Below are 27,959 nucleotides of genomic sequence, written 5' to 3' on the forward strand. Positions count from 1 at the left end.
GCCCGGGAGGCGCCCACAGTGACGGCGCCGCCTGCCCGCCCGCCCGCCTGCTGCCTCCCGGCCTGGCTGCTCGGCTGCCCGGCGCGCGCGGGTTCTGCTGGGCCGGCCGTGAGGCGGCAGCGGCACCAGCGGCAGTCTCCAGTGGCAGCGGGGCCTTCCTTCTCGCTCCCCCGCCTCCTCTTGTCCCCTCCCCTCCCCCTCCGGCTCCCGGTGGCGGGCTCCAGTCCTAGAAGGGGCGACGGGAAGATGGAGGAACTGGTGGTGGAAGTCCGGGGCTCCAATGGCGCTTTCTACAAGGTACTGATGTTCGCGAAAGGGCCCGTTCCCCGTTCTCTGCTCCCTCTGGAGCCACGGGGCTCTCGCCCGGGGTGTCCTGTGCTCCCGGGGCCCCGGCGCGGGCTGCCCGATGCTTTGGGGAGGGACCGACGGGCTGAGGGAGGGCGGGAGGAGGGGCCCGGGGCCTGGCCGCCGCGCGGTCCCCGCGCCTCCCAGAGGCCCCGGGAGCCCGTGGGAACGGCCCGGAGGGTTTTTGTCCCTCGCACCGATTCATTCCCCTTTGCCACAGGGGGAGCCCCGGGCAAGGGCGAGCGGGAAGCTGGGACCCTGGGACCATGGAGCCGAGCGAGAGCGCCGCTCCCTTGTCTTTCTCTTCTCCTCCTTCTCCGGTCCATGGGTCTGACCGACCCGTTTCCCTTAAATGCCGCTTTTCCCCAGCCCCAATGGGTTCCCACCGGCGGGGCGGCCGCGCCTGCGGTGCGTGGCTTTGGCGGGGCGGGCGGGCGCAGAAGGGGCTTGGCGAGTCGGCTGGGCCTGGGCCTCGGAGCTAGAGGGACTAGCGGCTACTTTTCGGGGCTGCTCTTTGCCCCATAGGGTGGGAACGGGAGGGCGCTTCCCTGGTCCCTGGCACGGGGCTGGGAAGAGCAAAGAGTTGGAGTGAGCGCTCTTGCCTGGAAAAAATCGTTGATTATTGCTTTTCCTTCCCTCTTTGTGCTTTTGAGAACCTCACATTCCCAGTGAGGTTCCACAAAGAGATCTGGCCAGAACATTTTAAAAAGAAGTGCTTGATTTCTCAGTCTTCGTAGCTGCCGCGCCATGTGCGTATTAGGCACTTAAATGCTGCTCGGACTGCGTTGTATTGAATCCTTATAAAAAGCATTAGTATGTTCAGAAAAGATCAAGAGTTCCTTTAAGTATTGGGATGTTCCAGGAAAATACGTGGTTCTTCAGAAGACATTAGCAACTCTACTTCTTTGTTTTGCCCCAAGACCTAAATTTATGGAACATGAACTTAAGTAATTTCTTGGATCATAAATGTTTCAAAATACTTTGTTTATGCATTGCAAAATCTATGGCTGAGTAGAAATCTGTTCGTATTTGTGAAGGTACTAAGAATGCTCCCTTGAGATTTTAAAATAGGCATTATTGACTTGATAATTTTTTTTAATAATATTTTACAGGTTGGTTGAAACTTAAATTTTGAAAGCAAAACACAAGTTAAAAAATAATCCTCTAAGATTCCACCTTCCCCCCACCCCCATGCATTTTAGCAGTCACTGATGCTTACTGCCACTTGATCTGGTATTTTGTGAATTCTCGTTGCTAACTTAATGCTGTATCACTTTGGGGAACTAGTTCTGAAAAGTTAAAATCCCATCCTTAGTAAAGATTATCACACTTTTTGATTTCAACTAGCTGAGAGTTAGTATCCAAGCACAGAAAAAAAAAATCCTTTTGATTTTAAAACAAGTTCTATAACTGTACAGATGAAGATACGATTGGCTATTCAAAAAGTGTCGTAATTGGCTTAAGAATTCGACAAGTTATACTTTTAAAATATGACTCTTAGAGACATCTCAACAAATTTCATAATTCAGATATATTGAATGTACTCCGAGTACATTCAAAACATTAGGAAACAGCAACAATTTGGTATTTACTTTTGTAAATAGTTCTTGCTGGTGGTTTCATATTTGACTTTAAGACAAAATGTAGTATATATTACTTTACTGTATTCTATAACTTTTCCTCCACTGTGCTGAACAGCTGTATATAGTAAGATTTTCGTTTGTGAGAAGTGTATGCCCTGGGGAATCAGGAGTAACCTCCTTTCCCCTTTGCCTCTCTAGATATACAGTGTAGTAGGGATTATCGGTTTGCTAGAGGTTTATACTCTTAAAGATATTGATCAATATTTGTCAGTCATCCCCAGTCAAAAAGGGTCTATTGCTTTTCGAAGAAACATGTTACCTGTTTTTGAAATTCATAAGTGAAATATAAATATAGATAATGTCTACTTGAGTTTTTTTTTTTAAAACAGCATTAGTTTTAAGGGAGGAAAGAAGGCCCTATCTGGCTCCAGAGAGAGAGGAAAAGAAAGATCCACAACAAAATACTATAGAAAGATTTCTGTTTTACTTTAAGTTTTACTTTAACATCCAAATGATTAGTATTAATGGAGAAAAGCAGGCAAATGATTGGGAAAAATGGAAATTTCTGTATTAATCATAATATTGCTATGTTTCATTAGAAAAAGAATACAGATGAATTGTTTTCCCATTATTTGGGGAGTGGGGTAGGTAGGGGGGAAAAAAGAAAAAAAGTTGAGAGATAAGAAGAAATGAAGACTAAAAAATTAATCTAAAATGAACTAGTCCTGGGAAAGGTATTGGATTTCTTTAGAGAAGCTGCCCCTCTCTGAGGAAAATGTGAAAGAAAAGATTCTTTGAAAAATAGCAAATGAGATAGAATATTTTAGTGTGATGTTTGAATTCAAACTTTAATAACCAAAATCACCCCATATTTTGGAGGAAGATTTAAAAATCTGTTGAACATATGATTGCGGTTCAAAGCTAAATGCAGTTTTTCCAGGCAGCAGCCAGTTTTATACTTTCTTTAGGAACTACCAAAGAGATAGCTGTGCTTTTACTATATGAATCAAGAAAATCTCTTAAGAAATACACATTGGGTTTTCTTTGGCCTTCATTCTAAATCACTTTAAAGTTAGATTTAGGAACGTTGAGAGCCCTTTGATACTTGAATATTCTTTTCACTAGGAAAAACTTGTCCCTCTGTTTGATGCCATTTAAGCTTAATTTACTTATAGTATAAAAATATTTTGCCCTGAGAATCAACTCGGAAAGCCTACCAAAATGCACAATTTTCAAGAAGTCCCCTCCCCACTTTCTACCAAAATTACCAGGGTCCTTAACTTTTTGTGTGTTTTCTAACCCTTTGGCAATCTGGTGAAATCTGTTAAGTTATTCTCAAAATTATGTTTTTAAGTGCATTGTGTTAGATGAAAAAAAATGGGATTACAAAGAAAATCAATTATTTTAAAATAATTGCCAAAATTAAAAGGAAAGTTCGCAGATCCTGATTAAGAATTTTTAAAAGGTATTGAAGAGAACATGAATGGATTAAATTTCATCCACATATCAAACTTTTATCACTTCAAAGTTTCCTATTCTTTGTTCAGTTAAAATAGCAATTCGTGTATAGATAACATTTTAAAGCTTCTTGAGTACTTTCTTCAGAACACCTCTGAAGTAGGTAATGCAAATCAGATTTGCTGATCATTTCTTTAGGGTCAGAGAGATTAAATGACTTGTCTAGTGTCATCATGCTAGTAACATGTCAAAAATTCTGGACCCTGTGTTTCCCCTGACCCTGTCTAACATTCTTTATATCAAACCAAGTTGCTTCTAGTCTGTGACTTGGGACATAGCCGGACTACTTTGGATAAAGAGTAGAATTCTTTGAACTAAATACTCTAGACTGGGTTTTATAATCATAAGTTTTAAAAAATTGTTTTGGTATTTACAGAGGCTTTTAATTTGATGAATATAAGTGAAAAGTTACTTAGACTATAAGGAGAAAATAAACTTTTACTAAGACCTTTATAGAATTTTAAGAAATCTACATCACATTAGAAACTAGTGATGAATTGTAATGAAACCTATTTAACATTTAACATACTATTGTTTTCTTCTAAAAGTCTGTCTGGGTGGTCTTTTCTTCATTAAATAGAAAAAATATTGCCTAATTCTAACATCATTTAGTGTACCATGTTTAACTTAATTAACATAATTAAAATAATGCTGCCATTCATCTGAAGAAGATGATTCTATTGACCAACATGAGGGCATGCATCTTGAACCATTTTTATAATAGTGCCAATGAGTTTCACGGAATTAAGCCTACTCTTACAACTTTCCGTGTGTCTTTATCATGCCCTGTGTATAAGACCAGAGTTACATATACAGACTGGAGCTCTGAAATAATATTTCTCTTTGTCAAGGTAATTGCCTTGTAAATGATAGAGCCCACTGCCTTGCTATCAAGAGCATCTTTTGAATTAAGCAAACTATCAACTGATTAAATACTGGTGAACATAACCTACTTTGCTCATCAGAAGGAATAAATTCCATTTAGTTTAGGGGATCTTTTCCTCTGTGGCACTTTGGAAGTGTCAAGTGTTGGTAAAGCACTTGATTGTTTAGTGCTGCATAGGTTTTCTACTTCCTCCATAGGAGATAGCATTTGGTTCTATGTGAACTTTATTATTCCTGGCCATTTTATTTTAGAATCACAGACTGTTAGGTTTGTGAAAATGACTTCTACATTGTTATCCAATTTGTTTCTGGTAGAGGTAGGAAGGAAGACTTATATTTTCCTGACCTCCAGTCCATTGCTTATCTCACTACTCACACTATAGTAACATTCTTTTCATTTTTTTATCTGAAGTCTTCTTGCTGTAAGTCTTTTTTAGGTTTTTTGGGGAAAGTATATGCCTAGCTAGAAATCTTCACCCTACCACTGCTGCCAAAATTTGCTGTAGCATGCAGTTGTTAGATTAGAAATTCATAATGATGCTGGTATTAGTTTTAAAATCTTTAATAATAATTTTTCCACAGAAGACTATGTGTGAGAGTGGCCCAGGGACAATTTGGGTTTGCTTTGTGTGCCTTGGAATATGCAGTGGAAAACTGAGTTCATTTCAAAAAAGCAAAACAAAACACTTAAGTATAATGTGCCACAGGATGGACCGCAATCAGAAGTTCTCTTGTGTTTATCGTATTCTCCCCCTTTCAGCTCTTCATCCTCTTAAAAAGTATTTTAATCTATGTTCAAGGTGTGACTGTATAGAATTGTGAGACTTGTTTTCATGGGTCTTGTGAAATGCAAAATGTCTTTACTTTATCGTGATTACATATGAGAGAGAAAGAACATTGAATTTCTAGTCTAGAGATGTGGGCATAAGACCTTTTTCTGGTATTAGCTAGGTGAATAAACAGGCTACTTTACCTCTCCTCTCAGTTTCCTTATCTTGAAAATGAAGTTAATAAAAATACTTCCCTGCCCTATTTCAAAGGACTTCTATAAAGAAAATCAAACTTCAAATCTTTTAAGAGCACTATCAAAGCATAAACTATTATTCTGCATCCTTATCCTCTTACCCATAGGTTCCTAACCTTTTTTGGTGGTGAAAACTCTTGACTTTTCCTCAGAGTAATACTTTAAATACATAAAATAAAACATAGGTTTATAAATAAAGCCAGTTATATTGAAATAACAGTTATCAAAATAGGTCATCCTTTGTAGCACTGCTTAGTTTTTATTCCAGTTCCATTGCATTAGTCTCTTATGAAGGCTATTACAAGGTACCGTTTTATAGAATAAAAAACTATGGCATTAAAAAGTTGTTTTTTGTAAATGAAGGCACCCTAATGATGACGGAATATTATTGTTCTTTGAAAAATCCCCCCCCCCCCAGACATTGCTATGGGTTTGCATTAAGGTGTCCAAAGTTTTCTTTGCATCTAGCTCTACCTGTATGTGAGACAGTTCACTAGAAAAAAGGGTACATGCCATAACCATGAAGAAGGAGGCTTTTTCATCTGGTGGGTGATGGTTTACAAATGGTAGTTTTACTTTATTAATGCACCTCATCTCCTTGGGCTGACCAGCTTCAGTTATTACTCCCATTTCTGCTTTCATCCTTTTCTTTCCCCCCCTTTTTTTCAGGTACAAAAAGAATATCTTTCTAGTAACCACATAGCTTATATGCTTGGGTATATTTTATTCCCAGTGACAATGTGAGTCCTTTGCTGGTTTTATATTGTATTTGCCTTGTAATGGAAATATATCATCATGCATCTCAAATTTCATTCTTAATATCTTAGACCAGATTCATTAGGATTCTGAATCTCAAGATGCAGTAGCTTGTACAGAAACAACCCTCTTTTGTATTTGTATTTTAATGTTTATAACCTTTATGTTTTTAAAGGCTTTATTGATGTTTTTACTTTTATATTACCTTCATTTCCAAATAGATTCTTTTTCTTCTTCTGATAGCCATCCTTTATAACAGAAGAAAAAAGGCAATTTAGCAATATTAGTCAACATATTGACCAAGTGTGATCTTGTAAACAGAATTTCACACCTGTGGTCCCCTACCTTTGAAATGAAATGAATGTGCCTTCTAGTTTATTCTTTGGGGCCAACTATGGTCATTGTAATTTCAAAGCATTCAGTTTCATTTGTTTTTGTTTTTTTAGTAATGTACATTGTTTTCCTAGTTTTCTTTATTTCACTTTCTCCAGTTCATGTAACTTTCATGATGTTTCTGTGTTCTTCATATTTATTGTTTCATACAGTATAGTAATATTACATTATATTAATATTCCACAATTTGTTTACCTGTTCCTCAGCAGATCAGCATCTAATTTCTTTCTAGTTCTTTGTGCCTACAAAAGAGTCCTACTTGCATACATCAAAATATCTATGGAGCCTTTCTTTGCATCATTGATCTCCTTGGAGTATAAGGTATATCCTCTTAATAAAGTGGTCTTTATACCCTTGCATCTCTTCTTTTTTGGGCGGGGCATGTGGATATCAATGTTTTTGACATACAAGGAATATTGATTCGTTGCTACTTTTTGTAGAACTTGCCACACTTTAATGAATCTGAGATCTCATTGATATGGGTAGTCTATCTATGCTTTCTTATCTTGAGTGATTTTTGTCCATATTCTGCCATGAATCTTCAATATGACTTCTACCAAACATGCTAGAGGCCTTCCTCTGGATCTTTGAATATTTTATGTACATCAGTGTAGCTAACAGTATGCTGGTAAATGTTTTAACAACCAGCTTTGGGGGGGGATGAATACACAGCACGCTTTTAAGTTTCATTTGCATCATTAACATTTTCTCTATCACTTTGTCTAGAAATCAACAAGACAATAAATCAAGCCCTGTTTATAACATTTGCCTGTTTCTGATGTATACATATGCTTGCACTCAAAATTTAACACTCAGCTCTCGGAGTTGGATCCAGCATGTTTCTAATGGCAGCACTCTTCAATCCCTGGCTACTTAGGCTCTTTCAGATCCTGCCATTTCAAAGATAATATAACTTTTATACTTTTGTGTGCAAGTCATCATAGGTAATTTGCTGTAGCATATGTTTTCCCGCTATGTGCATTTCTATTGCTATTGTACCTGCAGTTCTGATTTTTCAGAGATTGAGGTGGTTCATGATTCAGAGCTATAGAGCATCACTATGAGAATGAGATTCAGCTATTTCTCTTCTTCATTTTCAATTATGAGTGCTGCTCACTGTCCACATGTAGTGCCTGTTGAAGATACATTTACTAACTCAATTGACCGTCTAACTACATGCCATAATGTGAGCAGTATAAAATTTCCATCTTCTTGGCTCTTCCTGTGGGGGTTACTAGGCTGATCTCTTTCAAGTGGCTGCAGATCTCATTGAAGAGGCCCTGCAGTGAGTGTTTCAGGCCTTGATGCAATCAGTACAGTGTCATCTCCAAATCAGCATCTCAATCACCTCCTTATCACCTCACCGGGAATTCTTTTTCTATCTGGATTTTGAACAGGACATACTCTGACTTTGGCAAAACCTTTTCAGCAAATACTTGTCTTGGTTTTTTCCCCTCTGCTTCCCTGTTTTATGAAAACTTATTTAATGATAGAAGATCATTGAATGAAACTCTCTGCATATACCAAGGGATCTTGTAGGAATGAGAAAGGAAGCACTTGGGTCGGTGGCTGTTGGTGACCTCTTGTTGGTTGTGTTTTTGGGGGATAGTAATATCTTTGTTTACTTTCTTTCCTCCAATTCCCTCCTTTTTGAAGTAGATTGAAAATCATTAGCTGAGTACCCAGGAAATAAGGTAAGTAGGAAAATGGGAGTTTGGAGGGAGATACTGTGCTAGAAGTAGGAAGGTGATGGAAGAAAAGCAGACTACAGGAAGGATTTTTATGGGAGGCAACTCAGAGACCATCTATCTACTTTATTCTAGACTAGAACAATAGTCCTGTCTTATAACTTGCCTAAGAAATCTTTGCTTGACCACCCTAGTGAGAGAAAACCCAGACCTCCCAGAACAGCTTAGTTCATTTTTGAATAGCTCTAAATGTTAGGATTTTTTTTCTCATTGTATCAAATCTTAATCCATCTTTCTCCAACTTCAAATCCCTGATTTAACTGTCCTCTGAACCCCCAAAAGAACAAATCTGGTCCCTCTCTCACATGACAGCCTTTTATAGACTTGGAGTCAGCTATCTTGTCCTTCCCTAAGGCTTCACCAGACTAAAAATCCTGGGTTCTGTCAAATTCGAGTTCCGTTCTACCTTCTCTAGCTATAATAATGGGTTGTTTTTAGTGTACTAAGGAGCAATTTCCTCATTCCCAATTATCATGCAGTATTTGCCTTGACTAGGAAAAATATTGTCTTCCAAAAAAAAAGTCTCTATTAGTCCAAAGCAAGTCAAGGTGAAAGCTAGCATCATCTAAAAGGATATCTCTTAACCAAAGTTGCCTTTAAATAAATGTGCTACTTTCCAAATTAAGCTTTAATAATGCCATCCTTGGTTACCAGTTGATGCCTACCCTCTCTTAATAGTTTCCTAATTGGTTTTCCTGTCAGTAGTCTCTTATATCCTTCTTCACATAGCAGTTGAAATAATCTTCCTAAAGGACACATCTGACCCTGTAACACCTACTTTAAAAAAAAAGCCTTCATTGGCTCTCACTATTATCTCTAGGGTAAATACAGATAGGTTAACCTGACATATAGGACCCTCTAAAATCTGGTTCCACCCTCCCCCACCTTTTCTAGCTTTTTCTAACATTGCTCTATGTACTCCATGCAAAACAACTCTTTGGTGTTCCTCAAATCTGACCTCTGCATTAGCACAAGCCATCCCCTATGCCTGGAACACACTTTATCTTTGCACTTTAGGGTTTAATTCAATTCATATATTTGTTATTCATCTCTTGTGTATAAAGCACCATGCTTCTCTTCATTTTAAGGCTCAGATCATTTGCCTTCTTTTGCATCCTCTCTGAAATTCTTAAATTATTCCTTCACCTCCACAGATCTATCTTGCTGCTACTTGTCAGGGTCCACTGTACTCAGAGACTATCCAGTGAAGGGATGGAGCTGTTATGGAAAAGAGCTATTATGGAAAGAGCAGTGTGTCAAGGTCAGGAAAGAGTGTGTTGCTGTTGAGAAGGAATTACAAACAAAGCATGATGAATGGTAAGGAATAATTAGTGTGGGGAGAAGGATAGAGACTGGACCTGTGATTTTATTGGCATAGAGAACTCACTGGTAAGGAAACTCCTACTAATTAATTCATATTAGTACCTTCTCTGCAACTTAAAGAGAGTTGCCTAGAGGTTAAGTGACTCGTCTCAGGTCACACAGCTAGTATATGTTTGAGGTGGGATTTGAACCCAGGTCTCTGATTCAAAGGCTGATTTTTTTTTCTTCTACTCTGTAGTTTATTGGGGATGGATTAAGGGAAGGAGGCTTCTGCCTCTTCCTGTTCTTCAGAAGCATCTGTAGAATTTTCTGTGTGGGATTAGAGGCTTTCTGCAGCCAGTCAGCCCAGTGACAAAATAACACTCCTTTTTTTTTTTTTTTTAACCCTTACCTTCCTTCTTATAATCAATACTGTGTATTGGTTCTAAAGCAGAAGAGTGGTAAGAACTAAGGCAATGAAGATTAAGTGACTTGCCCAAGGTCTCACAGTTAGGAAGTATCTGAGGTCAGATTTGAATCCAGGACCTCCCATCTCTAGGCTTGGTTCTCAATCCACTGAGCCATCTAGCTGCCCCTTAACAAAATACACTTTTAGCTTGTTTTCTTTATTTGTATTTAGTAATCAATCAGCAGGCTTTTAATGAGTGCCTCTTGTTTGCAAATCCAATAAGTATATACGATCAAAGAGCATAAATTTATTATCAAAAAGGGGACAATTTCAGAGCTAGAGATTTTAAGAGGTCGAGTTGTTCTGGCTGGTGATCTAGTTTAAGGTATGGCATTGCTCTTGGGTAGCACAAATGAACTGGATCTGGAGGCTGTTATGTATATACTTCAAAGCCATTTTTGGGGAAATGATTGAATTCTTCCCCTTCAAGATCCAAATGTGGTTGAATGGCAAATGGTTGTTAGTTCAAGTCATTAATTTAAGCCATATTAAATATGCAAGGGACACATTAAGTAAGTCAACAAATGTAAATCCATGTGCTTTATGTTAGGGATGCATGCATAAATAAATAAAAGAAAGCTCCTACCCTCACAGGGCTTGTGTCCTACTAGGGGAAAACAGCATATACCCAGATGAATAGAGTATAAGCTATGGACAGATCAAACAAGTGATAGAAAATTCAGAGAAGGTAAAGCACAGGTAACTCAGATGATGAGGAAAAGAAAGATAAGTTAGAGAGGTGGGAGAACCAGGACAGTGTGTCATTTCTGAAGCCAGTATTATACATGCAGCAGTGATTACTACAAGTAAATCTAAGATGTCACAGATTGCATTTTGCTCACTTTGGATTCTTGTATCCAGGGAGAAGGGGAGAGAAATACACTGGGGAAGAGCAAAGGAGAGTATGAAGTGAATGCTATATTCTCATCAAGGAAGGAGCTAAGAGCTATGAATGAGGAAGCATGACTCCCATTGGGTTTTTGTGATAGGAACATAGGACCTGATTTTCAATGGATTCGGCATGTAGGCATCTTTCTTGGTACTTCCTTTTCAGTCTTTTCATCAGTTACTAGATAGTGCCTCTTTCACAGGTTTGCACTGAGGGGGGAAAAAAGATGGTGAAATTCTCTCCTTTAAAAAAAGTCCAATTCACCCTATTGTACTTAACTGATGACACCAGTCTCCACTGGGCTTACTGTTAAGAGCACAATCTAGGATCTAGTGACACAATTTATTAATACTATTTTAAAATTAATTTGCAAAATCCATTCTGAACTCATATAATGCTAATAACCTATTTCTATTTTTCCTTCTGCACTTGACTTTGGAAGTTTTCTTTAGCCTCAAAGACTTATTATTAATTCCTCAGCTTTTCCTTTCTAGTATTAGTAGTACTTACAAACACCTAGGTAGGCATACGTGTCCATGTTTTATGCTTAGTTTGAAGTTAATAATTAAGGGGTTAATGACCATGCTATCTTTTTACTAGGGAATTTTATCTTAACCTGAATGAAAGCCATCTTGATGAAGGAGAGCCTTTAAAAGGCTCCATTTTAGGGTTTTAATAAAAGAGTCAATTGACTTTTTGTTCTCAATAACTATTTTTCAATAAGCTAAACTTAATTGGACATAATTTTTAAGAGCACATTTAGGATTGCTATTTTTACTTTTTCCACTAAGAATAGGAGTGGGTGCTATCCCCATTTGATTATCTCATGGTCATGATGAGATAAAATCCAGAAAGTCCTTCACTTTCTACCAAGTACTTTCTTCTCATTTTTATTTGTTAGGGCAGTCATTTGTCTTACATGTTGGTCATTAAATACTTACGTACTGGCCATTGTGTGCTGAAACCATGTTAATATTCTTTAAGGACATTTACTACATAAATTCCGAGGTTGAGACTCTTGATTATCCAGAGTTTAATTTTTCACCACCTGCGGACATTTATTAAATATCTATCATGTGCTAGGCACAATGGCTAACATTTCTTGATGGTAATTAGTGGTACCTACAATACACTATAAATTTATGATGCCAAGTGATTTATTATACTTTCTATTACTACTGTTGTTTGAAAATGTTTTGACATTTCAAGAAGTGAACAAACATGTTGGAACATGATTATAATTCCACTTGATTTTGGGATTTAACTGCATCATGGCCCTTTCCTGTCAGATTATATGACTTTTATATGCTTAGCTGTCCAGTTGGATCAATCAATATTAAACACTTGCTAATGTGCCAGGCGCTGTGCTAGGTGCTGAGGATAGAAACATAAAACCTTGAATAGTACTGTCATCATTTCAGACCATCTTCCTGTTGGCGCTTTGCTCTCCCTTAGAAACAAATGTCTTTTCCTAGTACTAATACTCTTTACTTAACTAGACCAATCCTTAAAATTTTCCATTCTTCTGCTCCTCCCCTCTCTAGTTTCTATGGTATAAGGAGCTCCTGTTCAATGAGCATCTTTATGCAATGTAGATCTTAACTATCTCTCTTCACCCCCTGGTTTTAGAGAGTTGCTAGGAGGGACAATGAGAGATGAAATTACTTGCTCAAGGTCTCACAGTATATGCCAGAGATGAAACTTGAATCAAGGTCTTCCTGACTGAAGCTGGCTTACTGACTCCATGCTACCTCAAGTTCCTGTTTTTAGCGTCTTTGAACTTCCAATCGCTTTTTGTTAAGTAGTCATCTTCCTTGATTTAAAACTTTATTAGTATGGAATAAGTCACCTTTCTTAAGTACTTTAAGATCTGTAAAATGGTTTCCTTTAACAATGCTGAGGTAGAACAGTCTGCTTTCAGTATTACTTGCTGTATAGGACATATACTCTCATATGCAAGACTTTAGCGAGTTAAAAGAAAAAACTTGACTGAATGCTTAGTCCAGTATGATTTTCTTTTTCTTTTCTTTTTTTAAAAATTAAAATCTTAGCTGCAATTCCTGTGATACTTACAACTTCTTTTTGCTCTGGAAGATTACATTTAAATTTGTGAATTAAATAAACCTTTCTGAATTTCTTAGAATACATATTGAATATGATGAATAAGAGGTCATTTTGGAAAGAAATGGGGATGTTTTTAATCATTAACATGATTCATTATGTTATTTTCTTAATGTTTATCTTGACATCGCATAAACTCTACCTGATCATAGTGAATGTTTTGAATATATTGCTATTTCCTTTTTGTCAGAATTTTATTGGAAAATTTTAAATTGATGATCATTAATGCTACTGGTCTATTGTCCTTTTTCTTGTCCTCATCCTTCCCTGTTTTAGTTATTGATACTATATATGTCTCATGAAAGAAATTTAGTGGAGTGATTTCTTAATTTTCGAGAAAGTAAAATTTTATAAATCTGTTGGGACCAGGATTCCCCTCTCTTGGACATTCTTTAATAACTAGTAAAGTCTCTTTTTCCGAAATAGAATTATTTACATTCTTTTGAATATTTTGCATTTTTGTAGGCAACCCTATTTAAATTTTTTTTGATTCTTCCAACCTACAACTGTATTGTAGGCTCTTATGATTTCTTTTAATTTCTTTGTTCATTTTAAAATTTGTTTGACTTTCCTACTTTTCTTTAAATCAGTTTGGCCAAAGATTTAACAGTTTTATTAATCTTCAAAGAATCGGCTTTTATTTTTATCAATTCTATAGTTTTCATTTTCCAATTTAACCTTTTCTCTAATTTTTGAGGTTTCCTCTTCTGTGCTTATTTTGAACTTAATTATTTTTAATTTTTCATTGCATTTTTAGCTCATTAATCTTCTTTCTATTTTATTAATGTAAGTTCTTAAGGATAAGATTTTTCCTCTGAGAACTGTTAAAGTTGTGTCCCAGAAATTTTGGTTTGTTGTGTCATGCTTTTCATTGTCTTCCACAGTTATTATCTCTGTGGTTTTTACTTTGACTTACTCTGTTGAAGCTGTCATTTTTAAGTCTATTTCAAACTCATTTAAAAAATGCCTCCTTATATAGAAAAGGTCCTCTCTGATAGACTTCTGTTGCTAAATGGGTCATTGTCACTCATAACAAGTAAGTCATATTAATATGATAGAATATTTTCATAGTAAGATTGCCATTGTTTCAATATTAATTCTAATGATAATAGTTGATAACGATTTTGACACGGTCAAACTATTGATCCAAAAGTGTGGTTACATGATTCCATGTTAAGGTTTAGAGGCCCACTTGATTATAAGAACAAACTCAAATTGTACAAATTAAGTCACTATCAAAAATTTGTTTGTAATAGTAATAAAAATATTCAAAACTAACCTAGTTTTGTTTTCCTGTCTTTAATTAGATTCTGTATACCTTTTGAATTCTTTTTTTTCCTCCCAATTCACTTGAAAGTTCAATTTTCTGGAGATTTTTCTCTTGTTTAAGAAGTTTCTTTATTTGGGAAATTTTCTTTTTCTTAAGTATCATACATAGCCTTTGATACTGTCTTTAGAAGTGCTAGGTTTACTTGGATAGAGTTTTAGATTTTAAATATAGAATGATATTTCAACTAAAAAGCTTCACATGAAATATAAAAAGTCACTAGCTCAGGAAATGAGCTAGCTGGCACTGAGTTATGGTGGAAGGATACCTTGGCAAGAAATTAGACTAGTGAGTGACCAGAAGGGAATTAATTTCTATCTGAAATAATCTTATACACAATGCATACTCCCTGCTTTGTCAAATCCACTGTCGATCTCCATTATTGTTGTTGATATCATTTCCCCAGACCATGATTTCATTCATTTGGGTGTGGAAATACCCTCCACTAATGTTGATTGATAAATCCTCTGTGACTTGTTTAGTCCTGGAGTGTATTTTGGACATTGACTAGCCCATGGATCACAGAGTATGTGTGACAAGTAGCATTTAAATCCAAATCTTGATTTCAAGTGCTTTCTTCAATGAATAGTTATGTACAAAATTAGGTTGGGGAGAGGTCAGTTTGTAAATGTCCCATTTTTTTCGGAACTTGTACTGTTTTCCTCTCATGATAAGTCTGAGTAATATGAATGACTGACAAATGGAAAACAAACATGCCTTTTTCTAGTTAGGTATTCATTTAGTCTTTGAAGACACTAAGCTTTTGCTATTGAAGGAAATGAAGTTATATTGCAAAGGAGTGCAGAGTGAATAGAAGTGCATGGTATCTTCCATCTGTTCTCTTTAGCTAAAGCAATTTTAAATTCCCCATGACTATCCATGGAGGTGGAGTTAAAATTAAGCTGTACAGGGTTGAATTTGCCCATACTAGTGCCAAGCTTACATCACTCAATCTTGAATTGAGTTAAATAGATGCATACATTTTGGAGTGATCCCCAAGAGGGTCTCAGAAGAGGCATAATATTATATTCCCCCTAAACCAGACTATATATATTACAAATGATTTTGTTTTTTAAACACTTTTTAATTGATGATTTTTTTGTTTTTATATCAGTTTCATTTCCTGTCATCTCTCTCCTCCTGGAGAACAATCTCCTAAAACAGAGTAAGAGAAGGGAAACCACAGTATGAGAAAAATTTAACTTACATATCAAAAAAGTCAGACATTTGCAGCGTTCCCTACCATAGTCCTCCACTTCTACACAGAAGGCAAAGAACTGCCTTTTTGTATGTACATACTAATTTTACATGGCTCGTTTATTGAAATCAGAGAAACTATGAGCTTAGAAATCATCTGATTGCTTTTAAGAAAAGTGTACACACTTGTATCATCTAACAATAGTATAATATAGTGGAAAGGAGAAAGCTTTCCAGGAACTCTTTTCTTTCTAGCTTTTTCCTCTAAGGGTGTCTAGCATTGTTATGAAGGAGCCTGGAGGGATTTTATTGGGAGCTGTGCTCTTTTTCACTCTGCTGTTAACCTCAGCTCAAAAGTGATTAATAGTTCATTGTAGGTCACTGAACCAGTATTGCACTTACTGGTTGAAGCCTGACATACCTGTAAAGACCTATTCTCTATTATCAGCACCCATTATTGGTGTTTTGGGAATATCAAGTTCTTTTTATTTGACAAAGAGGTGGCTCCTTACTTGAATGAATAATTCTTAACATTTTGGGGAGAAATGTAGTCAAGGGAGAAAGGTCAAGGTGTGTTTTCTTTATTAAAGCTGACTTGTCAAATGAATTTCTTGGTATTCAATTTAGGTTCTGAATTTCAGTATATAGCCAATTCTTATTCAGAGGCAGACCATTCAGTTTTCCTTATCCATGTTCCTGGATTGTCTTTTTCCTTCATGTTATTTTTTGACTTTAGGTAAGAATAAACACAATTTTAATTAATAATAAAATGGTTCACTAGCTCATTTTAAGGGCTTATTCCTTTGCCTTTAGTAGAATTATATGATACTTTCAGCCATTTAAAGAACTTTATGTATGACTACGTAATAGGAACAATCCCTTTGCCCTTCTGCCCATTTTTATATGTGGTTTTCTGTAATTTGTGGCACATTTTCCGCCACTATTTTGAATAATCCAGTGTTAAATTATAATCAGACTTTAAAAAATATTTTTTACAAGTTCTTTTTAGAGATTCTATTGAAGGGGGCAGCTGGAAAGCTCAGTGGATTGAGAGCCAGGCCTAGAGACGGGAGGTCCTAGGTTCAAATCTGGCCTTAGACAATTCCCAGTTGTGTGACCCTGGGCAAGTCACTTGACCCCATTGCCTACCTTTACCACTCTTCTGCCTTGGAGCCAATTGGCTCCAAGATGGAAGGTAAGGATTTAAAAAAATAGAGATTCTATTGAAAAAGATCTTTAGGCTTTTTGATTTTATTCTGTATGCTAATAAGTGTTCTTGTCAAAGTTCTGAAGTATAATCTTGGAGTATTTTATATGTGTATTTATATATAAAGTAATATAATTAACCTGGGTTTAGTCTTGTTTGTTCTTAATTATCATCTTTCTAGTCATTTGGGTTTGCAACCTCGGAATCATATACGAACTCTTCACTTCCCTCACTACTTCCGGTCCAATCCATTACCCATCCTTGTTTATTCTACCCCTATTAATATCCTCTCTTCACTTTGATGACTGACTACCAGCCTTATCCAGGTTCTCATCTCCCACATTGCTATAGTTTTCTCACCATTCTCCCTGCTTTTGGGCATTCTTCTCTCCAATCCATTTTTCATAAAGTACATAAATTGCTATTTCCAAGGCCAGGAACACATGACATGTACAGGCAAGAAACATAGAAATGTGTCCCATGTAGTTGTGGGAGAAGAAACTTAAACACAGCTGAGAAAAGGTTTCATTTAGGGCGTGGCACCTGAACAATAGCCAGAGCACAGGTCTAACAATTTGTCGTGCTGCTCAAGAAAAGCTTCAGTGGCTCCCTAGTTCTAGGAGTACAATGCAGATTTCTGTTTGTTTTTTAAAGCACATCCCAATCTGGCTCCACTCTGTTTTTCCAGACTTAATTTTCCGTTACTCTCTTTTAGCCAAATTGGCCTACTTGTAATTCTCTGTAAATGGCATCCTATTGCCTATGTCAGGATTGTTGCTCAGGCTGCTGCCCCTCATTCCTAGAATGTGCTCTTTATTCTCTTCCACTTCTCCGAATTCCTAGGTTCTCAGGGACTAGTTCAGGTGTCGCTAGGGGTACCTTGAATCGTTTCTCCAATAGCGTTTAAACTTCTCCCCCAAAACTACATACTTGTATATAGGTTGTATCCACTCAAAATATAAACTCCTTTAGTGTAGGAACTATTTTATCAGGATTGTTTGAAGAGCTGTTTTGTGGGGGAAGGATTCTATTTGGCCTTAGAACTAGGAGCAATGGGTAGAAGTTAGAAAGGTATACTTGGCTTGATGCTAGGACAAACTTAATAATTACAGCTGTTCAAAAGTGGAACTTGGCTGCTTCTGGAGGTGGTAGGTTCCCCTACACTGGTGGTCTTGGAGCAGTCAGCTTGTAAACATTTGTTAAGCTTACAGCTGGGAATACTAAAAGGAGTGAAAGACAGCTCCTTCCCTCAAGGAACTCACAGTCTTATGGGAGAGACTTAATAAACAACAAAACCTTTTATATAAAGCTAGTAGGAACAAACTATACAGAAGATGAATAGGAAATAATTTTAAAAGAAAAGGTTCTAGATTTAAAAGGTTTGGTAAATATTTGCCAAGACTTCCCAAGGTGGGAGATTTAGAAAGTGGGATTTTAGTTAGGATTTGAAGGAAGCCTGGAAAGTCAATAGGAAGAGAGGAGGAGGGGGGAGCATTCCAGATGTCACAGCTAGCCATAGAAAGTGCTGGGGGCAGAGGGGTGGAATGTCCTATTCCTGGAATAGCCTGGAGGCCAGAGTCCCAGGATTGAAGAACACGTTAGGGAGTAAGGTATCAGAAGACTGGAAAGGTATGTGTGTGTGTGTGTGGGGGGGGGGTTAGGGGGCGGCAAGGCCAGGTTATGAAAGGCTTTGAATACCAAAGGATTTTGTATTTAATCCTAGAGGTCACTGGAAGCCCCTGGAGTTTGTTGATAGGGGTTGGGGTGAGTGACTGACCTAGTCAGATTTGCACTTTGGAAAGTAGAGGTTGAGATGGTTCCTTGTTAGGGTATATTGCAATGGGGACCCCCTTTTGTTTATGTAGGAGTCGTACTATTAATGGCCCTTCCACTCTCACATTCTGTTCTTATGTCCTTAGTACTTAACACAGTGCATCTGTCCTTAGTAGGTACTTAATACATTCTTGTTGAGTTAAATTTCCACTTTGGTGGATAATAAGTAGTGTCTGGAGGTTGGCTTAATTTAATTTCTCTTATTGTTAGGAGTTTAAACATCTTTTCATGTAACTTTTAAGTTTACATTTTCCCTCTTAAGTTGTCCATAGCAGGAGTTCATAATCCATGGGTTGTGAACTTGTTTTTATAATATTTTCATGAAAGAATTTCAATATAATTAGCTCCCTGTGTAATTTGTCCATCTTATTGTTTATGTTTAAACACCATTTTGAGAAGAGAGTCCATTGGTTTCTCCAAGCTGCCAGAGGAGTCCAGGACAGAAAGAATGATGAAAAACCAAGCAGTATTTTTAGATTTACTGGTTCCCTACCACCCCACAACATTAAACTTTTAATTTTTTCGTATTTAAGATTTTGTATTTCAGACTTTATTTGATATATTTCAAATATTCTTTTTAACATGTGCTTTCTTTTCATTTAAAAACGTTGCTTTTGTTGTACAAAATCCTTTTAATAAATAATTTTGGTCTGATGGTTTCTTTTTATTTGAGTGATAAAAATATTCTCATTTATAGTTGAGGCAAATATATTCCTGTTTCCATTTTTCTTATATAACTTCTTTTAAAAATATTTAGATAGAAGATCCACTTAGTTTATTGTGATATTATGGGATGAAATATGGATCTTGCCCCCTCCTTTTGGGGAGGGCTATACTGTCTCCTTTTTTAGCATCATCTTTTAAGTAACTTTTAAGTAAATTCTTCTTTTAAGTAACTTACTAGGTAAAAATAAATTTTTTTAGTTTACCAGAATTATAGACAGCATAGTGATTAACGCACTGATAGTGGTGATAATTTATTAAACACTTTTGGTTTGTATTATCATTTTTGAAAGTGTGAGGAGTTACTTCCTTAGCCTTAAGTAGATACTCTGAGCCAAAGCCATCATGATTTATGATTTTTTTTCCTCCAAGGGGCTGAAGAAATTAGGAGATTAAGCCTAGTTTCTTATAACATTTAGGTATTTATTAGAGTGTAATTTACTGTGTAATAACTAAAGCAAATAATAAATCACACAATGCACTTAATCTTCAAAAATTTCAAACTATATTTGATCAACTACTACTTGTTTGAGAGAGTGAACATGAAAAAGGCTTTTTAGCAAATCTGAATTATTAATATAAATTTATATGAGCATAGAGGAAGTTGACTGCTTTTCATTATATCTAGTCTTAAAAGTTATAAGCTTTCAGAATGACAGATTTTAGTTTGAAATCCAAATGTTTTAAATATTCTTTAACATATATTTTAAAGATTATAAAAATTATGTGATCTATGAATGTAGGAATTAAATTGAAGTTACTTTACATAAATTCATAATTTAAGCTGTTTGAGTGCTCCTTTTACTCCATTGCATTATAACCCAATGTCATTTTCACATCATGAGGAAAGAGGAGTAGGACTTAATTTGGATTTTCAGTTAATTATTGTGTTTTTCTTTTTCTTTTTTTTAAACAGGCATTTGTAAAAGATGTACATGAAGATTCAATTACGGTTGCATTTGAAAACAAGTAAGTCCTTGGAGGTGTGGTTTACAGTCAAGTTTTTAAAGAATAAATCTTGATTACACTTATCACTCATAAATATTTTAAAAGTTCACATAATTTAATATAAAACCAAGGTTATATGGCATCATTCTTTAAATGGTCACACACTAAATTTTGACTGTTAAAACAAGTCGGTTGCTTATGTTCAATAATAATATTTTTCCTTTAATTTCAAAAAGAGAAGTTATATAGTAACCATATCACTATGTGATACTGCAACATGAGTCAGAAAATTTTTCATGAGTTTCTTGAACTAGTTGAGAATGAGCAGTTTACAAAAAAGAAATAGAATGATATTTCATTGCTGAAGTATTAAACTCCTAGAGTTGTATATTTAGTACATTCCCTAAAGTTCTTACCTATTTTTGAGTAATAAGAATATCATAATTGCAATCAGATTTAATAACAATTTATTAAACCAGATTTTGCACATTCTAGGACCTCTAAAATTTGAATGTATTGTCTTAATAGGTTTTTTTTTCCCGCATTGTGCCTAACCACAAAAAAATAAGTTGATTTTCCATCAGTTAAAAATGTATTAGTTTTTTAAACTTAAACCCCGCCTCCCAAGAAAAAATCCTTGTTTGTGTGCCTTTTTTAGGAATATCCATTTATGTCATTGGTCAAAAGTTATATGAGCACATTTAAATATTTAGCTCCATGGAATGATTTGGCTCCTTAATACTTATGTTTTTTACGTCAAATCAATGTGCTGCCCTGCTTAAGAAACTTCTATTGCTCACTAATGTCTCTAGGATAAAATATAAACTCTTTTCTTTGAAATGTAAAGCCCTTGATAATCTGGCTCAAGAGTTATTTCCAGGCTTGATTGTGTATTCCTCTTTATTACACACTCCATGTTCCATTCACATTCGCCCATTTACTTTTTTTTTTTTTCGGGATATCCTATCTCTCTCAGTATCATGCCTTTGGCCCAGGTCATTTCCCATGTCTAGAATGCTCTATCTCATTCTATCTCTCAGAATCCTTAATTCCTTCAAGGATTAGAGGGTTTTTCCTTATTCCTCTAATGCTTAGTTGTTTGTCATCACCTCCAACTCCCATCACTTTGTAAATATCTTATATTTATGTATTTAGGCATATGTTGTATCCTCCCACCAGTAGAATGGAAGCCCTTTGAGGGTAGGCACATTTTCACCTTTGTCTTTGTTTCCCCATCACCTAGCTCAGTGCCTAGTACAAAATAGACACATTTAAATGGATGTTAATTAATTGGGGCAGATATTTCAGTGTTATATATTACTTTCTGTACAACAAAGTAAGCATGGTTCTTGCTATATACCTCAGTCTAGGAGCAACACAAGGAAGCATAAATGTCTGACATGCTGGGTAGAAGAAAGAATATATGACTTTTTTGAAATCTTAAGTTCTAGTCATACTTTTGAACGTATATGATCCTGAACACATCACTTAACTTGTCTAGACCTCAGTTTTCTTACATTCCATTTTCAGTCTCTGTGCCTTTGTATTGGTTGTTCCTCATGCCTGGAATTCATTCCCTCCTCACCTGTGCCTCATAGAATCCTTCTCTTCCTTCATGATGGAGTTTCCTGATCCACTCTTCTATTAATACCTTCTCTCTCAAATGACTGTATATTTGTTATTTATTCTCTTTATATGATAATGTATGTGTGTGTGCATATATCTATCTACCTATACACATATATCTAACTTGGTGTCTCTGCCATAAGAATATAGGTTTCTTGTGAGTAGGAATTGTATAATTGTATTTGTATTCCCAGTACTTACCTCAGTGTTAGGAGACACGTAGAAGGTACTTATTAATAAATACTTGTTTGATTTTTCTCAGAGTGTAAAATGAAGAGATTTGGACTAGATATCTAGAATTCTATATCCAGAAAGAATTATAAAAATTCAAGGAACTTAAAAATCTAAGAAACGTTAAATTGGAGTTCTGTTGCATTGAGGGTCTTGAAGAGAATTTTTAGAGAAATTGCTGAGAAAAAAAGAATGAGAAGGAAGTCAAACAATTGTAAAGTTTGACCATCTAACCTTCAAACCAAGTCTTTAATTGTCTTCTAAATCCTTGAATGAAAGCATCTCTGGAGAGTTGGGCTTGAGGTTAGGAATCTCTAGGTTTCAGTTCACCCTGTGATATACACTGATTTTGTGATCCTAGACTCAAGATTAATGTCCCTGTGAGCCTGAAAGCTCTTTAAGACTCGAAGACGTGGAACATTTGAGGATCTACATTGGTTAAGGTAGTTGACTCATTTAGGAGTTTATTCCCCCTATGCCAGTGAAATCAGAGGTTTAGATTAGTTAAGATGAAATTTTTTTTCTTTTTGGATTGATCATTATATTGTAGTCAAACATTTGTAAAAATTTGGCAACCTAACCCTCAAACCAAGTATTTCGTTTGTTCTGATTTCTATTAGGGAAATACTCCCTTCGTTAATCTCATAAACAGCGATTGTTTTAAGATAATAGTGTTGCAGTTGGGAAATTAAAGGGAAAAAATGAACCTGCACTTTAAAAAAGTATGTTTTTATGAAAGTCATTAGTATGTTGAAATCTCAGGAAAAGGATTTCACTCTGAATTATGTTATCTACTGAACCTTTGAACAGTGAGGAAAACTTTATAATTTACACAAATGAGGTGAATAAATAGCACATTGAAGTTAGTCTTGCATCTAGAAAACTTAGTTATATTAGACTAGGAGCTGATATATCTTTAGTCCTTTTTGCTACTAGCAGGATTAAGCATCTCCCTTAGGTGTCCCAGGCAGTGCTATGGCCCTGTGGCATTACCTAGCTAGAACTTGAACAAAAAGAAAAGAGATGTGGATTGGCATGGAGTACTACAGCTCCAGCAAGAATTCTGATTGCTCTTCATTGATGTAATTGGCAGAAGTTGCATAGTCTTACTGTTAGCCTAATGGTGTCTCCATCAAATTTGCTTAATGTGAATTGTAAGAAGAGCTTTGAAACTCGATGCTGTTCCTAGTAATATTGATAATATATTGGAAAACTGTATTAATTTTAACTTTTAATAAAAGAGACTTAGATTCCTTGGTAAGTATATTTTTTGGATTTGTCTTACTTGTTGGTTCCCCACTGAATAGAACCCACCTACCTGTATTTGCCATTCTTAGGGCCTTTTTTTTTAACTGACTGCTCTTGAGTTTTTTCTCTTATTTTCAGTCTTTCAGACTAAAATAATCAGTATTAAATACTAAGTAAAAACTCATTTCTTATTGTGAATTCAAAAATGTCTATCTAGTGTATAGAATCATTGCAATGGATTGTGTCAATTCTCTTCTCTTTCCCAGTCACCACCACATACTGTTAAAATTATCTCATCTTTAGCTCAAGCCATCAAGCTCATTATCTTTTGCAGCTACTGTGTCTGCAGAAAGTAGTATTTCTGTCCTCAAGCTATCATCCTAGTAACTTGAAATGACAGCCAATTTTTTATATTTTAAATTGGAGTCTATGACATGTTTGTGATTTCTTATGTAGGGCTTCACCATACTGTCATCATTGAGTTGGTTCCTGCTGAAGTATTCTTACTTATCTTTAGCATACCTTTTCTATCAAAACTAGTTTTATAAAAATAACCTTGATTTTTCAGGCTCTATTTTTACCTCTAGCCTGAAGAAATATCCTAATAGAGAGATGTCTAGTAATGTTTTCTTTATATATACTCTTAGCTTTACCTTCCATCCTACCAAATTTCATATCAAGGATTTAATTTTATATCCATATAGCTTTGTCAGTTTTAAAAATCAGTATTTTATTTTTTTGGAAGAAACACAATTACAAGAGATGCCAAGTATTAGCATATTGAATTTGTGATTTACAATAAAGGATCATTAATTCAGAATAAATGCTAATCCTAATTGCAGAAATTAGTGGGTTAGCTTTCAAACACGTATAATCACGTCTTCATAGTTAGTGTAAAGGTAATCTTTTCTTCAGCTGTGGCCATGACCAAGTTACGATGAGTTCAGAATTAATGAGATTTTATTGCAAATTATCTGTTGGCTCACTGATCTCTAATTCATTATAATGTCTGCACTTGAGGGGAAAAATACTAGCATTGCTTAGCATCAACGCCCAAACTTAGATTTGGCCACTTTCCCAGTGGAAAATCCGTATGTTGTTTTTGCAGAGTTTATTTTTTAGTGCTTTATATTTTTTGGGATTAAAAAAATATAAACTTTGCAAAATCACTCATTGTTTTAAAGAACAAACCAAAAAAAACCAAAAACACGCCACTTACCTAACTCCTATAGGCTCTCTTCATCGGATTTCTGTGACTGATACAACTTCACCAGCACAGTGCATGCTAGAACGTTGTACTGAACAGCAGCTAGGAATCCATGGCAAGGCTTGACCTCGTGGGACCTAAAAATTAAGGGGGAAAAGTGAGTTTTAAGATGCTACTGTGCCAGTTGCCCCATTTGCTTGGTTAGGGCATTTAGCACTTATTTCTGACCTTGTTGGAATGTGGTTAAGATTCTTTTGAAGGTCAAAAGTGTGTTTGCTCTTACTAACATTTGTACTCATATTTACTAACTTCTTTAATTGAAGTTTTGGAGGAAATTCATGCTTTGTCCTTAGTTTAGAACTTTGAGGAGATGAAATCACTTAAAAAATTATTTTAAAAAATTGCCATGCTGCTTTGTTGTGGTTAGGAAAATACTATAGTTGGAACTAAAAGGCTATTGTGCTGCATGTCTTCTTCATTGGAGTGTCTTTTTACTGCCCTTCTAGCCTAAAATTTACAATTTTAAAAACACCTATTTTCTTTGATACTAGAAAAAGATTGAGAGGTTACATTTAACCAGATATTGCTTATTTTTAGTAGAAAATTACATGCACATTGGAAAATGATCAGTATTTGATTTAAACAAGAAAAACATTTGAATGAATGGATTTTTTTTTCTTTCTTGCAGTTGGCAGCCAGAGAGACAGATTCCATTCCATGATGTGAGATTCCCACCTCCTACAGGTTATAATAAAGATATCAATGAAAGTGATGAGGTTGAGGTAAGTTCCCTGCTTTCACTTAAACATAAGAGGAATGGAAGGTATTTGAGTTCTGTAGCTTATTGAATGTTTATATCTTTAAATTCTCTTTAAACAGTATGAAGGACTTTAACTTTGATGGTTATGTATTTTTACCCAGTTCATGTTGACATTTTCAAGAAAAGTACTAATGAGGACAGCTAGGTAGGTAGAGAGCCTTGAGACCAGACGTCCTGGGTTCAAATATGGCTTCAGACTCTTCCTGTGTGTGTGTGAGACTCTGGGCAAGTCACCTAACTCCAGTTGTCTAGCTTTTTACCTCTCTTCTGCCTTGGGACAAAACCTAATATTGATTCTAAGACAGATGGTAAGGTTTTTTTAAAAAAGTACCAATTTCTAAAATATTGTGTGTGTGCAGTGTATGGAGTACCCAGTCTTCTATTACTTACTTTTTTGACTCCTTGGCTCTGCCATAGCACCTCTATTTCTCCTTTCCTCAACCTCTAGCAGTATGTGCGGATGAAGACCTATGATGAACTAGTTCTGAAGCTACAAAATATCACTAGGCTTTGGAAGCTGCCCAGACACCCTTGGTCCCTTGTGGTTTTTTATGTGTATGGAAAATAATTATTTTGTTAAAATGATAGCTTATTTTACCTTTTTATTATAATTTTAAGCAAATGTGGCGTGTGAATATCATTTCTTGAAAGTGTTACCTTAATAAATTGTCATTCATTTTACACAGATTCTGGACTAAACATAAATTACTGTAGGATTCCTTTAAATAGTAAGCTCCTTTGATGCATTTGAATTTTTCAGTTTACCAGGATGTGATCTATACAGTTTTGAGAGAGTCCTTTTTTCCCCAAGGCACAACACTGTGCTCTGAAATATTAGTTTCTCTGTACATTGAACTCTCAGAAAGAAAGAATCCTTAATCATATATAATAAGTCACTAAAGCAGTCATACTTGTGATTATAATTGTATTCAAAATACCTGATACAGAGCAGATACCTAATAATTACTTATTGCTTGTTTTGGTTGATCTCTTGAAAATCCCCATCATATTTGGTACTTTCCTCTTGGCCTTTAGAGTGTAGCTTATGTTATAGCTACAAGGATATTTGTCATTTTCCTCACCCTCTAAACTAGACTGGCTGAGACTTCACTGAGATAAGACAGTTAAGAAATATAGTGTTATTTTGGCCCACTTTAAGAGAAGCAAAATATATAGAACATTGGGGGTGATTGTCCTGTTATAGCCTGCTCTGATCAAATCATATCTGAAGGGTAGCATAATTCAAAGCAAATTTTTCAGGGCCAAGAGAAAAATCCAAACGAAATGCCATGAGACAACTATCTTATGTTTCGAGAATGTATTAATTGATGTGTAGTAATTGACTTATGAATGCCACATTTAAGATGGACAGCATTAACTTGGAGAGCCTCTAGATAACGGCTACCAAGTTGGTAAAGGGTTTCAAGATGATGCCATGTGAGGATGTGATAGCTGTCCTCCAAGGATTTTGAGGGATACCATTTAGGAAGGGGTTTACATTTGTGCTTTTTTGGCTTCAGTTGGTGTAAGTTATAAAGATGTGAATTTAAGCTTGATGTCAGGAAAAATAATCTTTAATATTTAGGGCTGTGTGAAAGTGAAATGACTACCATGGGAAGTTGTGGATGGGTTCTTTAATAGAGGTATTCAAGCATGGACTGGATGACCACACGGCAAGCATATGTTGGAGAGGACATAATTTTTCAGATGTGGGCTCATCTAGATAAAATGTCTTCTAACTGATGTTCTGAGATTCTTGAAACCCTTTGGGAGGAAAGGATGTTTTCTTATTCATTTTGTGCTCCTTCATTAGTGCCCAACACATGGTCCTAACCTAAACTATAGTAACTACTCATCAGTAAATGTTGAATGAGTGAGTATAGTTTGAAGGCATCTGCACATTTTAGATACATTGGAGTTAGGTATTTTTTCTCTTTTTCAGTAAGTGTATCCTTTTGACCTCTGCTTGAAGAGGTAGACGATATTACTGGTGTGGTTCTACCTATTCTACCATCTCTTAAAACTTTTTCTTTTGGGATGGAGAAGTAGAATGGATAGAAGGGTGAGTGCCAGGGACTATAAGTGTGTGAGATCTTTTTAATTATATGTGACCTAATATACATTCATAGAGGATGATGAAAAGATTTTAATACTGGTTTTGTATTTAAAACCTTTAACTGAGGCATCTTTGTATTTTCTGTTGGGAAATGTGGTTTCATTCAACTCTTGAAAAAATTCCTATTTCCTGTGTTACTCTCAGAGAATTTAAAAGTTTATCATGATTTAGATATCACCACTGCCTTAGTTATACTCCAGCAACTCTTACGGTGTCATGTTGTGATGAAGAAAGAACTGAACTGGGAGTCCAGAGACTTGGGTTACAGTCTTTTTTTGTCATTCATTCACTGTGTGACCATGGGCAAGTCACTTCATCTTGGTTTCTGCATTTTGATGAGTAGGGGAGTTGGAAGTGGGTAGCTGACCCCTCTGGAATTTGGCAATTCTACTTTTTAGTGTAGGTGACACTCTGCTTTCTTCCCAATAGGAAAATGCTTCTGC

The 27,959-nt window shown here is 36.0% G+C and overlaps 1 protein-coding gene across 1 annotated transcript in view; it reads left to right on the plus strand.

Moving 5' to 3' along the window:
* Positions 1–40: 40 nt before the first annotated feature.
* FMR1 (FMRP translational regulator 1) overlaps positions 41–27,959 on the plus strand; it is a 58,913-nt gene continuing 30,994 nt past the window's right edge. Inside the window, exons 1-3 of the mRNA XM_044682501.1 lie at positions 41–297; positions 20,237–20,289; positions 25,269–25,362. Of these exons, the coding sequence (XP_044538436.1) occupies positions 247–297; positions 20,237–20,289; positions 25,269–25,362 (198 nt within the window). The 5' untranslated portion in view covers positions 41–246. The remainder of the gene's footprint in view (positions 298–20,236; positions 20,290–25,268; positions 25,363–27,959) is intronic.

Source organism: Gracilinanus agilis, chromosome X (assembly GCF_016433145.1).
Source record: "Gracilinanus agilis isolate LMUSP501 chromosome X, AgileGrace, whole genome shotgun sequence".
Taxonomy (NCBI): Eukaryota; Metazoa; Chordata; class Mammalia; order Didelphimorphia; family Didelphidae; genus Gracilinanus; species Gracilinanus agilis.